A 12,710-nucleotide genomic window follows, 5' to 3' on the forward strand; every position below is an offset into this window, starting at 1 on the left:
GCCCGAGATTTAAACCCTGTGGCGACCCATAGAGACAACCAGAGGTCCGGACAACAGGCCCTCCGATTTGACACACTGAACTCTGTCTGATAAGTAGTTTGTGAACAAGGCGAGGCAGTCATTAGAGAAACCAAGGCTGTTGAGTCTGCCGATAAGAATGTGGTGATTGACAGAGTCGAATGCCTTGGCCAGGTCGATGAAGACGGCTGCACATTACTGTCTTTTTATTTATGGTGGTTATGATATAGTTTAGGACCTTGAGCGTGGCTGAGGTGCACCCGTGACCAGCTCGGAAACCGGATTGCATAGTGGAGAAGGTACGGTGGGATTCGAGATGGTCGGTGATCTGTTTGTTCGCTTGGCTTTCGAAGACTAGAAAGGCAGGGCAGGATGGATATAGGTCTGTAATAGTTTGTGTCTAGTGGTTTCGCATCCCTCCAATAGAGTTCCAGACACATGTAGAATCTATGCCAAGGCGCATTGAGGCTGTTCTGGCTTGTGGTGGCCCAACACCCTATTACGATGTTTGTGTCCTTTATTTTGGCAGGTACCTGTACGTGATTACATGGGCATGGTCATTTATACTGTAATTTTTATTCAACATGTCCTCACAATATTTTGGTTCACCACATTATGATCTTCCTGCTAAGCCACCATGTCTATGTCAAAGTCTCATTTAACCTGTAGTGCTACCCTTGGGACCATCAGGCGACATCTTGATGACTGATACACGGGAGAGTTCTTGCAACATTTGCATGAAACGTGTCTAGTACATTAATATCTTATATTCTGAGAACATGTTCTGTGTATGTTTGGTGTGAAGTTGATGGAATAATCTCCTAACCCTCAGAAAACTGGACACAGGAATATTTTTGCAAGTAAGGTTCCAATAAAATGTGTCTAGAATATTAATATTGAATATTCTGAGAACATGGTAACCACGTTCTGGGTAAGTTTTGTTTGACATTAAGGGAATGGCCTCTTGGAAACTGTCCTTGCACATCACTGGAACATTTTGAAGAAAACATTAGGTAATGTTCTCTGAAGGTATGGGAACATTTGTTGTTGGCTGAGTTTGATGTGATAAGTAACTTGGCTATGCTACTTAAACATTTCAGTGACCGGTCAGCATTGAATCAACATTTGCATTGAATCAGGTAGGACAAGGTTTTTAGCATTAAGAATAACATTGATCCCATTTGTCATTATGACACATTGTTTTCTTGGCAATGGGGCATGGATACGGTCTGACAGACTTGCCCTGCCTTTCAAAGGCAGTCTCACAGTCAACTTCACTAAATCACACTTTTATTTATGTGGCATGAGTAACAACCAGTGACCAGCCTGACCACACAGGCTAAACCACACCAATCATTCTTAGAATAAAAACAGTCTTCTGAGTAGAAGACTGGCGTGGTCCCACCAGTCTATTCGTTTCTACTAAAATATTACCATAATCATTACATAATCACATAATCATGCAATATCCTAATCAAATGAAATAGGCTACATCTTCCTGAAAAATACTGGCAAAAGATATTTTGGATCTGAACACAAAATATTTATTCAAGCCTCCTTGGTTGAATTTTGAGATATTTCCAAGAACAGAATTTTATTGAATTCAGAAAAAGATAGAATAACCCTACCCATTTCAGATTGCCACCTTAGCCAATATTCATACGAATGATCTGAAAAGACTAAATAAATAGCATAAGCCTATCTTGAGTTAATTGAATACCCTTTTGCTGAACTTCTTTTTGTAATCTTGTTTTGAAAGAAAAGGGGACACCAGTCTGTGTGATGTCATCTGACTGGCACAGTAAACACGTGTGTTGGAGCAGGTCCAACTCTTACTCAAAATGTGCAGTCTAGGGTTCCCTCCCTTCACTGCGTAGGAGTCTAGTCTGCGAATCACTTGTGGGTTTTAGTTGGACCGGATTCTCCAATTAACGGGAATCCCTGTCAGAGAAGAAACCGGCAGCCTGCCTCTCTCTCAGACCTTATAAAAGCAGACAGTGCAGGACTCAGCAGGATCTGGACGGAGGGTCACTCTTTCAAGGTACAGTGAGACCTTTCACTCTCAAGTCATTGTGTATAGGCTATATGATTTATAATGGAATATAAATTCATTGAGTTGTGATGTTCTTTCTTCTCTCCTTTCTGTCAGTCTGAATGCTATTGCTCAGGTTGAAACAGAGGACACCTGTGAAGATGACTCCATCAGGTCTTTCTGCTCTTCTTCTGCTGGCTTGTGCTCTCCCATTCAATTCTGCTCAGTGTGAGTATTTCTAATCACTGCATATGTAAATTGCTTTGATTCGTTTTCTGATATGTGGTGTTTCTGGGTTTTATTCTAAATGGTTCTAACCTCCGTTAGAGATAAGGATGCATGTTGTCACTATGTAAATTACCATGAGCGTACTGAATTGCTTTCTGTAAAAGTATAACAGACTGTATATGCTGTATATACACTGATTTCTATTTACTCATTTACAAATGATTAACTAGGAGGGGAAAATAGTTTATTCTGGCTCTGTAATGTATGATTCCACCATTATCGTGTCAGTGTGACAAGTGACAAGTCCATGTGACAAGGCCTTATTGTTGGAATGATATTGATACTGTTGTCATAGCTGGTGACTTGTGACTGTCTTTTTATGGAGATATATCCACGACTGTGTGCTAGACTACTGAATGACACAAAATATTCTTTATGTTGTTGACCTTTCTGTATAGCAAGCTGTAGTGGGAGATGTGGAGGAGAATATTACAGGGGTTACATGTGCCAGTGTGATTATGACTGTCATACTCACGAGGAGTGCTGTAAGGACTATGAATCCCAGTGCACCACCAGTAAGGACTTTTCTTATCTATTTATTTGTGGTATCCGCGTGACATTACATTATGATAAACAAGATGTGGATCATAGTAACCCATGAGAATGCTTGACATGTTTTTAGATGATATAGACACACATGGGTGTACAGGTATTATGCATGGGTTATAACATAACTAGGAGGGGACTGGTGTGATAATGGATGTACTGTATGTCTGACTGTGTCTGTGTACCAGGTGACTCGTGTAAAGGGCGGTGTGGCGAATCCTTTAAGAGAGGCAGGCAGTGTGACTGTGATCCGGACTGCGCTCGCTACAGCAAGTGCTGCCCAGATTACAAGAGCCAGTGTGGTATTGAAGGTTAGTAAAATGTCAAACACACCTAGCATGGTCTTCTGAAGTAAAATTCTACACTGAAACCATGGATGTTTTTTTTGCAAGTACGGTACCTTCAGAAAGTATTCATACCCCTTGACTTATTCCACATTTTGTTGCGTTACAGCCTGAATTCAAAATGGATTCAATAAATGTATTTTCTCACCCATCTACAAACAATAACCCACAATGACAAAGTGAAAACATGTTTTTAGAAATGTTTGCTAATTTATTGAAATAGAAATACAGAAATCTCTCATTTACATAAGTATTCACACCCGAGTCAATACTTTGTAGAAGCACCTTTGGCAGTGATTACATCTGTGAGTCTCTGGGTAAGCTTTCCACACCTGGATTGTGCAACATTTACCCATTATTTTTTTCAAAATTCTTCAAGCTCTATCAAATTGGTTGTTGATCATTGCTAGACCTCAATTTTCAGGTCTTGCCCTGGATTTTCAAGTAGATTTAAGTCAAACTGTAACTGGGCCACTCAGGAACAGTCACTGTCTTCTTGGTAAGTGTACAGTAGATTTGGCCTTGTGGTTTAGGTTATTGTCCTGCTGAAAGGGGAATTAATCTCCCAGTGTCTGGTGGAAAGTAGACTGAATCAGGTTTTCCTGTAGAAATTTGCCTGTGCTTATTCCGTTTCTTTTTTTATCCTGAAAAACTCCCCAGTCCTGAACTATTACAAGCATACCCATAACATGATGCAGCCACAACTATGCTTGAAAATATGAAGAGTGGTACTCAGTAATGTGTTGAATTGGATTTGCCTGAAACATAACACTTGGTATTCAAAACAAAAAGTGAATTGCTTTGCCACATTGTTTGCAGTATAACTTTAGTGCCTTGTTGAAAATAGGATGCATGTTTTGGAATATTTGTATTCTGTTCAGGCTTCCTTCTTTTCACTCTGTCGATTAGGTTAGTATAGTGTATCAATATCAATGTTGTTGATCCATCCTTAGTTTTCTCCTATCACAGACATTCAACTCTGTAACTGTTTTAAAGTCACCATTGGCCTCATGGTGAAATCCCTGAGTGGTTTCCTTCCTCTCCGGCAACTGAGTTAGGAAGGACATCTGTATCTTTATAGTGACTGGGTGTATTAATACACCATCCAAAGTGTAATTAATAACTTGACATTGCTCAAAGGGATATTCAATATCTGCTTTTTTAAACGTTTACTAATCTACCAATAGGTGTCGTCCTTTGTGAGGCATTGGAAAACCTCCCTGGTCTTTGGGGTTGAATCTGTGTTTGAAATTCACTGTTCCACTGAGGGACCTTACATATAATTGAATGTGTGGGGTACATATATGAGGTAGTCATTAAAAAAATCATTTCAAATGCTATTAATGTGACTTGTTTAGCACATTTTTACCACTGAACTTATTTAGGCTTGCCATAACAAAGGGGTTGAATACTTATTGACGGAAGACATTTCATTCATTTGTATTTTTTATTAATTTGTAAAAATAATTCTACTTTGAATTATGGGGTATTTTGTGTAGACCAGTCACAAAACAAATCTCAATTGAATCCATTTTAAATTCAGGCTGTAACACAACAAAATGTGGAAAAAGTCAAGGGTTGTGCATACTTTCTGTAGACACTAACATTTCTGTATTGCATCCACAGGTAAAGATAGCATATTATTTAATGTATGAAATATTATGTATAATATGAAATAACGTTGTATAAGTTATAGTATGACTTACAATGAAAAAGTGGTTAGAGTTAGTTGATTTAAAGATAGGCATGTTGGCACTATGCATGTAAATGTTAAACTCGTGCAGTAGCCTGCGTCAGTTCATTATTTTCTCTTAATAATTACTACAGACCCTAAAAAAACAGGCAGCACAACACCACTGAAGACTAGCTCATGTAATAACGTAAATGATGAAAAACCAAAAGGTATAGCTTTTATTTAAAGATAGGCATGCTGGCATTATTCATATCAATATCGTTATGCATGTTAAAATGCAGAAGCCTGTCTGTTCATCTTAACTATTTTCTGTTTTAGTATTTACCACTAGACACAAAACCAGCCAGTACAACACCGAAAACTAGCTCATGCAATAACGTAATTGATAACAAACCAAAAGGTATATTTCATAAAGAAATAATTATGATAAGTAATAGATTTTAGAGAGATATTATAGGAAAGTTGGTTGCTTTTGGATACTCTGACTCATTTAGTACTTGGTTGACACACCAGAGCCAGAGCCTCCCCAGATCCAACCAAATGAGGAGCCAGAGATGACTCCCAATCCACAGGAAGAACTAAATGAAGGTCAGTATCTTTAGAACAACCTTACTGAGGAGATGAACAACCAACACTTCAGCCCTAAATAAGAATGAAAATTGAATTTTCACAATTATTCACTCAGCCTAACATCATCCAATGACAAAGTCAAAACATTCCCTAAAATAAGAGAGTAGTATTGTCTAATGAAAAACACAGATCTTTTGAACTTTTCCTGACCAGTCAAAAATGGTAGAGTGTGATTCCAAGATGTTTTGAATTGGCTGCCTGTCCTGCTGCGACGTTCTCTCTAGCTGTGACTTGAGCCGGAGCCCGTAGGCCATGTCTCCTCAGAGGTGGCCAGGAGCTCTGTGTCCGTGCCAGCCCCAACGGCCAAGAGAAACATGGAGAAATAATGTCATTATGAGTGGGCTGTGTGGAGGAGGGCAACAGGCACAGTCTCAATCAAAGAGAGAAGTGAGGAATGGAGAGATGAGGCCAGGATGGATGAGGAGATGGGAGTGTTATATGTGGGTTGCAACCCAAAGGTCGATTCGGGACAAAACAGGGTGTTTTTGGATTGATACACTCTGGCCAGCCCACTACAGACCCGTTGGCACTGTAGAAGTGTATTCCAGCCTGGAATGTCATCAGTGTCTGTGGTTTGATTCAAGACATGCCAGGATGAACTAGAAAAGTAGGAAAATATCAGAGAGACAGAGTTGTGTAATTACACATGCCACCTATAACTCAGTTATGTTAATAAACAATTAAATTAATTTTCAAATTTGGCAGATGACCAGTTCATGCTATTGGTCACTCCAGAACCAGAACTCCAGGATGAACAGGGAGATGGTGAGAAAAACATTTTTCCCTTTTGTATGTTTCTCAACATAGGCTAAATAAAAAGTTAATTTGTAGCTATGCTGAATTGCTAGTTGGAAGATGTGTGAATGTGAATGTTACATTAATTTGCCCTTACTCCCTTCCACAGATGTAAAGGGTGAGACCTGGCCAGATCTCCCTGTTCCCTCTCCTGAGCAAGAGGCCATTTTAGAGGGGGACTACACACCCTTCCCTGAGGAATTGGATCCAGAGGCAACACCAGGCCAAGAGGGGACCCCACCAGCAGAGGCCAACCTCAACTCCTACCTTGCCGAACCAGCCAAGGAGGTTCCCACTGAGACAGCAGGTAAGGGATTCAATTAAATGTAATCTTTATTGTCCCAGTACGGCAATTCATTGTGCAGTCAGGACAGGAGTTTACAAAATGCATATATACTGTTAGGTTCTTGTTTTTCAGAGTAAATAACTCACAAACACTAGAGAAGCTTAACCAAGTTTAATTCTGCCAAAGGGTCTTTACAGCTGTAATTCAGACAGCCAAACAAACATTTCTCACCATCACAGGTATATATATCCCACTTAAGTCACTCCTCCTTCTCTCCAATCCTTACATCTTCTGGTTCCACAGGAAGAGGGTAACAGGATACTAAACCCTTATTACTCCCTTCAGGGGATCTGACCTCACCACCTGACCTCAACCCCTCCTTCGCCTAATCCACAGATGTCCATCTGTCTCCCCTATAGCAATCCTTTGATCTCCTCCTGTCCACCCAGCACAATCTGTCTTTCTACAGATCTTACTCCTTAATATACTATGCGTCTGATCTATCATGTCTTTAATATCTCAACGTCCAACATTTCGAATCCAACAATACACACCACAGCATCTGGGCACAGTGTGGGAGATGATAGCTGAGCCATATCACTATTTCACTGTTCCTGGAAATTGCATTTGACAATCTACTTTGAGTCATTTGGAGTCAAATCAAATCTGACACAGACATCAAATCTCATGTTTTTCTAACTCCCAGACTCCAGTGTTCCTGAGGGACAGCCTGATTCCAGCAGCAGCCCGTCTGCATTAAACACAACTCCTCATGAATCCTCCTCTGAGCCCACCCCTGCCTCCTCCCAGCTCTCCGACCAAGTCTTCCCGAGCTCAGAGCCCCAGCCTGGGCCTACTCCTGCAGAGGACACCCTTGAACTCCTATCTGAAGGACAGAGTGAATTGGACCCTGAGGGTCAGGAGGAAGAATCTGAGAACACACTGCCAAAGGACTCTGAACCCACACCCTCAAACCTAGAGAATGCTGCCACCACACCAGCCTCCGACCCAGTCTCTACCAGCCCCACACAGGGTACACCCTCAGGCCCAGAGGATCCTGAGGCTACCCCTGCATCTCTAGACAGCACCACCCCCTCCACCAAGCCTGACCAGACACCCAGTGCCCCTAAAGGAGCTACCCCAAGCTCAGAGCAGGACAGCTCCAAGGAGAATGCCCCAACAACCACCCCTTCAGAACCACATGATCCCAATGCAGCCTCTGAGGCACCAGCATCTGAGAGTGGTCCCGAGGCTAAACCTGGCAGAGGAGACACCCCAGATAGTTTTGATGACAACAGTGTCCTCCAGACTGGAGATCTGGCAACGCCTCCCACCTCAGATCCTCAGGCCACACCCACAGACCCAACGGGACATGAAGAAGGAGACGAGGCCGCACCAGAGGAGACCACTACCGACCCCATGAAGCTCACTCTCGTCCCCACCATCAAACCCACCCCCAACAAAACCACGGAGAAACCCAAGCCCAGCAAACCCACAGGGAAACCCAAGCCCAGCAAACCCACAGGGAAACCCAAGCCCAGACCTACACGGCCCAGCACCCTCACTGATATCAACCAAGATCTGGGCACAGACAACCCCAGGGACTACCAAGCAGGTACGCTTAACCATGTTGGACCTTACTTTAATACTATTGCAAAGAAACAGTCAAAGTGGTAGAGCACCTATTACTGGGCAATGGTAGTCACCAGCCTCATTACTGGGCAATGGTAGAGTCACCAGCTTCATTACTGGGCAATGGTAGAGTCACCAGCCTCATTACTGGGCAATGGTAGAGTCACCAGCCTCATTACTGGGCAATGGTAGAGTCACCAGCCTCATTACTGGGCAATGGTAGAGTCACCAGCCTCATTACTGGGCAATGGTAGAGTCACCAGCCTCATTACTGGGCAATGGTAGAGTCACCAGCCTCATTACTGGGCAATGGTAGAGTCACCAGCCTCATTACTGGGCAATGGTAGAGTTACCAGCCTCATTACTGGGCAATGGTAGAGTTACCAGCCTTATTACTAGGTAGATTTGCCAGCCTATCCTTTCCTTAATGTGTAGCATTGGATTTTATTACTTCTCTTGGATGAAAAGAGCTTCCTCCTGCCAAGTGTAGCTGCACTATATTAACTGGTGACAGTCAAAGGTGACAGTTTTCCCATAGCCTAACAAGACAGTCCAGCACTTTCTGTGGTTTGGAAAAAAGTACTCAGCTCCTTCACAGAGCAAAACAGAAAGAGGTCACATTAAAGCGGCAATCAGCAGTTGAAACAATAAAGCGTTCTCATGCTACTGTTTAAGTAAAAAGCTGATGGATGGGCCTGGAGAAATATAGACTATGGATACAAGGACTGACCAACCCTGATATCAAAATAATTTTTTTAACCATGTTGAGGCTATATAGTGTTTGTTTACATTTACTTTGTTTACAAACATTGGAGTAAAACAAGCTTATATTTTGGGTTCTGATAGAGTACCAACAGCTGAACTAAGCTCATGAACTGTTATATTTTCCAGGAATCAATGGGTACATGTCATTCATTTATAAGTCAGAAAATTGCTTTAGCAACTGCCGATTGCCCCTTTTAGCCAATTAACACTTGGACAGACACTTCAAATGGTCCTGGTTCACTTGTTTTTCTTATTAGTCCTTGTGTGGTTCCTTTTTTTCCCAGATGAACACAATGACACCAACATCTGCAGCGGTCGTCCCGTCGGCGCGGTGACTACGCTGAGGAACGGGACCGTGGTGGTTTTCAGAGGTCAGTGCCAGACCATAACACTTGGTCTAGATACTGTAATTATATACGTCTATGTACCAGACACACCAGATGTTGGGTTTGCATTCCCAGACTGCACCATCTGTATGTCTTTGTGATGTTGTGACTGGACTGTCCTTCAGCTCTTATTCACATTTTATAGATGTGACATTGATTGTTTTTCAAACCCAAGAGAACCCCAAAGATGTTGTAAATGTTTCACGTTAATTTACAAGGGTAAAGATGGTTAGCTACAGTAAGACCACCCCTGTATTATAGACTAGAAGATAGATAGAGGGTAGGTCATCATTGTAAATAATTTGTTCTTAAACTGTCTTGCCTAGTTAAATAAAGGTTAAATAAAAAATAAACAAATAGATTGAGGATGAAAAGTAATTGAGGACTCGATGCAGATGGACATACCATAATACCAGTGTTGCTTCCACTGTCCTCCTTTAGGACACTATTTCTGGGTGTTGGACAGCAACAGGGTGCCTGGACCTGCCCGTGGGATCACAGACGTGTGGGGTGTCCCTTCTCCCATCGACACAGTCGTCACCCGCTGCAACTGCCAGGGCAAGACATACTTCTTCAAGGTACATCACCTATGTAACATTAAAACATAAGATACCCAAAGCAAATGGGAGAATTTCCATTTTGTCATACTCTTCACTTCAAGTCAGTAATATCTGTTCAATAGGCCTAGAATGTGACTATCCCAAACATAGTGTTATAATACCTACTTTTATACTACATTAAGTGGAGTTGATAGAGAACAAAATTGTTTATCTGTCTTCTCCCCACCATAGGGTTGTAACTACTGGAGGTTCGAGAATGGCATGATGGAGCCCGGCTACCCCAAGCTGATCAGGGTGGGCTTCGATGGGCTGCAAGGACAGATCACGGCTGCCCTGTCTGTGCCTGAGTACCGCAAGAGGAGAGAGTCTGTCTACTTCTTCAAGAGAGGTGACTGACTGCTGTACACTACTTACCCAGTGGAGGCTGCCGAGGGGATGATGGCTTATAATGTCTGGAACGGAGCGAATTAAATGGCATCAAACACGTTGTATTTGATACCATTCCACTCCAGCCATTATGAGCCCGTCCTCCCCAATTAAGGTGACACCAACCTCCTGTGACTTACACCATAATGTGACAATATTAACTCTGATATAAATACATTACAATATTTTTTATTGCTAAAGCCAGTGATAATAGATTTACTCATAGGTTTCGGCTGTCTTTGGTAAAGCACAACAAACAAGCATGCCCATGTCATCCGTAGTATCCTGAGCTACCACGTCTGATATCTGTATGATTGTCTGTTCCAGGAGGCTTGGTGCAGAAGTATTCCTACCAGTCTGGCACCAGCCCTACATGTGGCAGGAAGGTCCACTACTCTGTTTATACCGTACGCAACCGTGTTGCCAGGCAAGCAGGTAATGAGCTGCCCAACTTGACATTTCAGTCCTTTCACTGAACATTTTATCAGACAGGCAGGCAGTGGTGAGAACCTGGAAAACCAATCACGGACAGGTTTTATTTGATCTGAGATGCATTTAGTTCTCTATAAAGACTCAGATGCGGCTCGGAAGGAGGGTAAGAGAAAGAGGAAACGAGGTTCACCGAACGAAACAGGTTATTCAGAGAAAACAATCACAATAGTCAGGTTGTGTGGGTGCAGAATCAGATAGTTGCGACATTCCACTACAATGTTTTATTAGAAGTGAACTGACAGATTGCAACATGACAAATTTAAGAACTACATTTCCTCAAACTGGAATTTGTACTCCAAGACACCTAGACAACTGTTCCAGTTCAAATATCACACTCCTCAATAATGACATTTGTCATTCTCTAAACTGAACGGTCTCTCCTCTCAGTGCCTTTGCTGGGACAGGAGATCAACATCCGTCAGACCTGGAGAGGCTTCCCGTCCACCGTGACCTCCGCCGTGTCCATCCCCACCCACAGGAAACCAGAGGGATACAACTACTACCTCTTCTCACGCTGTAAGTATTTAGTCAAGATACTATTTTTATTAAACAAAATCAGAGCCTGTAGCCTGTCTGATGAAAAACCCTCCAAAAAAACGGTCTGCGGTAATAATCCAGTTCTAGACTAGACCTTACACAACGTAATGTCTGAGCCCCATGTGTTTGGGCGGGATGGGTCAGAGAGAGGAGGGTGGAGTAGATGGGTCTGCTGGCACGGCTTGGTCCTGATCCTGCCCTTGGAGTTTGAGTCGACAGCAGCCCTTACTTACTCCATAAGGAGAGAGGTGTTTGTCTGTCAACTCATTGTCATTAAGATACACTAAACTGAGGCTCAAGGTCTGCTGTGGCCAATTAAGAGGCCTCTCACAGGTCATGTTTTTCTGACAAAACATGGTTCATTGTTGGTGGTTCTGTCAGTATCATATTGCTACACAAACTTGAAAATCACTTCATATATGTCCAAGAATTAACATTTTCCTTTGCCAGGTTTATATTTTGCATGGTTCAAGTCAAAACAAGGAAACTCTGCAAATGACTACCAGTCCAGAGACCTCAAGTGAGCCCATATTTTCCTCACATTAACCCACCCTCTTCCCGTGTCTTTCAGCCAAATACTACAACGTCAATATGGGAGATGAGCGACCTTTCATAGCTACTCCCCCGGTGAGCTCCGCTCCACAGAAGAACTCCGCCAAAGACTTTTTCAACTGTCCAAAGGAAGTTTGAGGAGAAACAGCAGGGACATTCAAAAACAGATGCAGATTCACTGACACACCATTTTCCTAATGGATCTCAAACTTTATTAGCATCATTATTCATAAAACCAACACCACAACGTTTTAGCAAGGACTCCACGTAACAAATCTTTAAAAAAAATATTCATCATAACAATGAAATGATCAGTGATCATCATAACTACAGCTGATTCTAAAGCACGATACATCATTTAGATTTATGGTAACCGCGGGTGTTCTCTTTGGAACCATGGTGACCAGTCTTGTAGCGGGAATGATGTCTTGTGGAGATGGAAATGATGTTGGGGCAGGAGCTCTGATCGGTTGTTTATCGGGCAAATCTCCTCCCAGTCCCAGTTACACCCCGTGATGGCAACGTCCCTGGTTCCCATCAAACGAGACACATTGATATGAGACAAAGGTCCGCTTTACCAATGTAAAAACAAATCATTCTGATTCTGTACAGCGCCTGTATAATGTATAATGCAAATACGATGCTAATGTAACAAATCATTTTAGATTAAACGTTTCTCTTCTGTATTTTTTGACTATTAAAATCGATTTAACATCAACAGTGAATCT

At 42.2% G+C, this 12,710-nt stretch overlaps 2 protein-coding genes across 10 annotated transcripts in view; one reads left to right on the forward strand and one right to left on the reverse strand.

Moving 5' to 3' along the window:
- The first annotated feature begins 1,845 nt into the window (after positions 1–1,845).
- On the forward strand, positions 1,846–12,707 carry LOC115158551 (proteoglycan 4). Of its 2 annotated transcripts, XM_029707646.1 has the most exons (14): positions 1,846–2,059; positions 2,168–2,278; positions 2,737–2,853; positions 3,073–3,195; positions 5,435–5,509; positions 6,257–6,316; positions 6,456–6,653; positions 7,339–8,247; positions 9,314–9,400; positions 9,857–9,993; positions 10,207–10,363; positions 10,729–10,836; positions 11,281–11,409; positions 12,002–12,707. In XM_029707646.1, exons 2-14 carry the CDS (start codon positions 2,173–2,175, stop codon positions 12,118–12,120), a joined length of 2,325 nt encoding a protein of 774 aa, XP_029563506.1. In that variant the 5' UTR covers positions 1,846–2,059; positions 2,168–2,172; the 3' UTR covers positions 12,121–12,707. The 2 variants fall into 2 exon arrangements, with proteins under 2 accessions (XP_029563506.1, XP_029563507.1); XM_029707647.1 differs by lacking the exon at positions 5,435–5,509.
- The window catches only part of LOC115158548 (nucleoprotein TPR), a 40,457-nt gene continuing 39,918 nt past the window's right edge, over positions 12,172–12,710 (reverse strand). For all 8 annotated transcript variants that reach the window (XM_029707641.1, XM_029707638.1, XM_029707643.1 and 5 more), the window contains exon 49: positions 12,172–12,509. In XM_029707641.1, the coding sequence (XP_029563501.1) occupies positions 12,457–12,509 (53 nt within the window). In that variant the 3' untranslated portion in view covers positions 12,172–12,456. The remainder of the gene's footprint in view (positions 12,510–12,710) is intronic.

The sequence above is a fragment of the Salmo trutta genome, chromosome 22, assembly GCF_901001165.1.
Source record: "Salmo trutta chromosome 22, fSalTru1.1, whole genome shotgun sequence".
In the NCBI taxonomy this organism is placed as follows: domain Eukaryota; kingdom Metazoa; phylum Chordata; class Actinopteri; order Salmoniformes; family Salmonidae; genus Salmo; species Salmo trutta.